Source organism: Myotis davidii, unplaced genomic scaffold (assembly GCF_000327345.1).
Source record: "Myotis davidii unplaced genomic scaffold, ASM32734v1 scaffold1069, whole genome shotgun sequence".
Lineage (NCBI taxonomy): Eukaryota > Metazoa > Chordata > Mammalia > Chiroptera > Vespertilionidae > Myotis > Myotis davidii.
Window position 1 is genome coordinate 102,423 of NW_006300018.1, and position 3,444 is coordinate 105,866.

The 3,444-nt window shown below is 50.7% G+C and overlaps 1 protein-coding gene across 1 annotated transcript in view; it reads right to left on the bottom strand.

Moving 5' to 3' along the window:
- The window catches only part of LOC102753839 (thrombospondin type-1 domain-containing protein 4), a gene marked incomplete at its 3' end in the record, with an annotated part of 484,283 nt that overhangs the window by 99,145 nt on the left and 381,694 nt on the right, over nt 1-3,444 (bottom strand). Inside the window, exon 5 of the mRNA XM_006776097.1 lies at nt 1,714-1,918. Within this exon, the coding sequence (XP_006776160.1) occupies nt 1,714-1,918 (205 nt within the window). The remainder of the gene's footprint in view (nt 1-1,713; nt 1,919-3,444) is intronic.

The following is a 3,444-nucleotide window of genomic DNA, read 5'->3' on the forward strand; positions in this document are numbered from 1 at the left end:
GCTGGTCACTGTGACACACACTGACCACCAGGGGGCAGATGCTCAATGCAGGAACTGCCCCCTGGTGGTCAGTGCGCTCCCACAGGGGAAGCTCTGCTCAGCCACAACCCAGGCTGATGGCTGCCAGCACAGTGGTGGTGGACGAAGCCTCTCCCATCTCCTCAGCAGCACTAAGGATGTCCGACTGTAGTTTAGGCTTGCTCCCTGCTGGCAAGTAGACATCTCCCGAGGGCTGCTGGGCTGCCAGAGGGATGTTTGATTGCCATCTTAGGCCTAATCCCCCAGGGAGCAGGCCCAAGCCAGCAGGTGGTCATCCTCTGAGGGGTCCCAGACTGCGAGAGGGCACAGGTCGGGCTGAGGGATCCCCCCTCCTCCTGAAGGCACAAATTTTTGTGCACCGGGCCTCTAGTTAAGTTAATAACAATGTACCTACCTATATAGTTTAATTTTAAAAAATTTGGCTCTCAAAAGAAATTTCAATCATTGTACTGTTGATATTTGGCTCTGTTGACTAATGAGTTTGCCGACCACTGGTTTAGCCCATTATCCTATATAATAAAGAGGTAATATGCAAATTGATCCTCACGCTATAACATTGTCACAAGATGGCAACGCACACAGCAGGGGCAGGGCAGCGGGGGCAGGACTGATGTCCACTCTGCGTGGCTTCCGCAGGGGTTCCTGTGGCCCTGTGGGGGTGCAGGGGTCCCAGTGTCCACTTTGCACAGCTTCTGCAGGGGTTTCCATGGCCCCGTGTGCGTGTGTGTGTGTGTGCCGTGGGGGTCCTGGCGGCTGCCTTGCATGACTTCTGCCAGGGTTTCCATGCCCTGTGTGAACACTGTGGGGGCGGGGCCCAGCGGCTGCTCCATGTGGCCCAGAGGCAGGGCATTGGGGTAGCACTCTAGGACTCGGGGCTGTCCCATGGCATGCCAGCCACGCGGGGCAGGACTCCAGGACTCGGGGTGGTCCCATGGCATCGGGCGGAGGGGAAGGGGTGCCTGGTCTTGCATGATTTCGTGCGACGGGTCACTAGTCCTATATAATAAAAGCCTAATATGCTAAGTGTCTGGTTGACCAGTTGGCTGTTCAACCGATCAAAGCATAATATGCTAATGATATGCTAAGGCTGCTCAGCTGTTTACTATGATGTGCACTGACCACCAGGGGGCAGACACTCTGACCGGTAGGTTAGCTTGCTGCTGGGGTCTGGCTGATCAGGACTGAGCAAGACGGGGCCAGACACACCCTGGAGCCCTTCTGCAGTCCCTCCCCAGCTGGCCAACCTCCCATGTCCCTCCCTGGCCCCGATCATGCACTGGTGGGGTCCCTCAGCCTGGCCTGTGCCCTCTCATAATCTGGGGTCCCTTGGGGGATGTTGGAGAGCCATTTTTGGCCAGATCTTGCAGGCCAGGCTGAGGGACCTCACTGGTACATGAATTTGTGCACCAGGCCTCTAGTTGAATTCATAACCATATTTCTCTTGGAAAGAGAAAAGAATGGTTTATTAGTGTAAATATTAAACATTTACTTGCAATTATGACTTTTTAAATTTTCTCCACCCAAGCTGCTCATTTCACTGAGAAGACATTGCTTTGGCATTCCCAGTGACACTATGTGTCTGAGAACCTCTGGACACTGCTGTGTTCATCTCACCACCCTGGAATAAACCAGCTGGAGTAACAGATGTTTTCTCTGGAAAAAGACCAAGCTTACCCAGATAGTTGTTGCTCTTGTGCATCTCGGTGATGTTGATCTTTGTGGCTCCTTGGGGAATCTCAACAACGCGGTGGTAGCCCAAGCTGGGGAGGGCGTGCTTAAACACGCCCGACACCACCTGACAGCCCGTGTTGTCGCCTCCGCACACCCCGCATTTGTCCACCACTTTGTCGGAGCCTAGGTAATCGTCACAGCCGATGCTCTGCAAAGAGGTGGAAACAGAAGATTCTTGTAGCATCTCTCAGGGGCATCCGAGGAAAGAGGGAAAAGGGATGAAGATCTAGTGGTGGGGCTCAAATTGACCCTCCTCCTGCCCCATTCCATTCCTATAGATAAGCAAGTTCCTGCTTCCCTTCACTCAACAGATTATCATAGAGCATCTACTCTGGGCAAGGACCTTCTCTTCTAAGTATGTGTGAAGTGTACATTCTAGGGGCTGGTGAGGAAACAGACAGTAACAAGACAAGTAAACAAAAGAATGCATTTGGTGGTAGAAAATGACCAGGAGAAAAATAATGCAGGGATAGGGGTAGGGAGAGTGTGGGGCAACAGACACTTATCACACAGGCTGGACAATGAAGCTGTCCTGCAGATCCATCCCCCAAGGGACTCAGAGAGGAGAGGCAGGGCCATGCTGGGACTTTTATATAAACAAGTTCTTTGAGACCGTAAGTGCCACACTTAACACTGGGGTCTGCCCCCAAGTTTTCTGTTCTAAATGACTTGATGATACAAACACTTAGCAAAGTACCCCTAAAAGTCATGTTCTCAGGCCCAGTTTCTTAGGAAATTAAATTTGTTGATATTTGGGTTCCCATTGTTCACTGTGGCTCTGAGGAGCTGGATAGAGGACTTCTGTTTGGCTCCTTCAACGCACTTCCTCAGGGCAGAGGGTGCAGGGAAGCAGGGGCCAGAAACATCAGCAACCTGGAGGATCACATCTCAATCAGGGGTGTACAAAGATGGTACAGGCATTCTCATCAGTGTTTAAAGGAACGCTGACTTCCCACATTTCCTCCTGAAAGAGTCTCCCATTTTTCATTCCAAGATTTTTTTGCTTTATCTTTTCAGTCCCCATTTATGTTTCTGTGGGGGCAATTTTATTTTGCATAAAAAGCTAAACCTTGGGTCAGAATGAACGATCGGCATGGAATCCTTTTTCACTCCTGGAGCTGATGCAGAGAACTCACAGCGCACTCCTAAACCCCAAATAGGAATACGTGATCTGAGCAAAGACTTCCATCACCTCTCCCCAGGCAGACAGAGCAGTGGACTGTGGCATGGACAATGAAACACAGAACGACAGAATCATTTCACTGAGGTATGGGAACAGGAAACAATACTTGAAACCAGAATGGAATTCTAAACCTCGAGACACATGTTTGCTGAAGACAGGCTTGTGTTGGTTTTTGAATTCTAACCATCAGACCTCATCTCAGGGGCAAAGTGGTCTGCAAACCATTAAAAGTCCACTTCTGGAATTGAAAGGAAAGCTACTGGAGAAACTAAGATGGCGGCAGAGATAAACACCGGGAAATTAATGCCGCGCACAACAATTGATTAATACCTCAGAGAAACAATACGGACTTCATCCAGAACCATAGGAAGCCTGGCTGACTGTAAACTCTACAACTAGAAGGAAGGAAAGGCACACTGAGACCCGCAGAAGCTGCAGGAGAGAAGCGCAGAGGTACGGGGATCTCGCGGGGCTCGCGCGCGGAAAGGGGG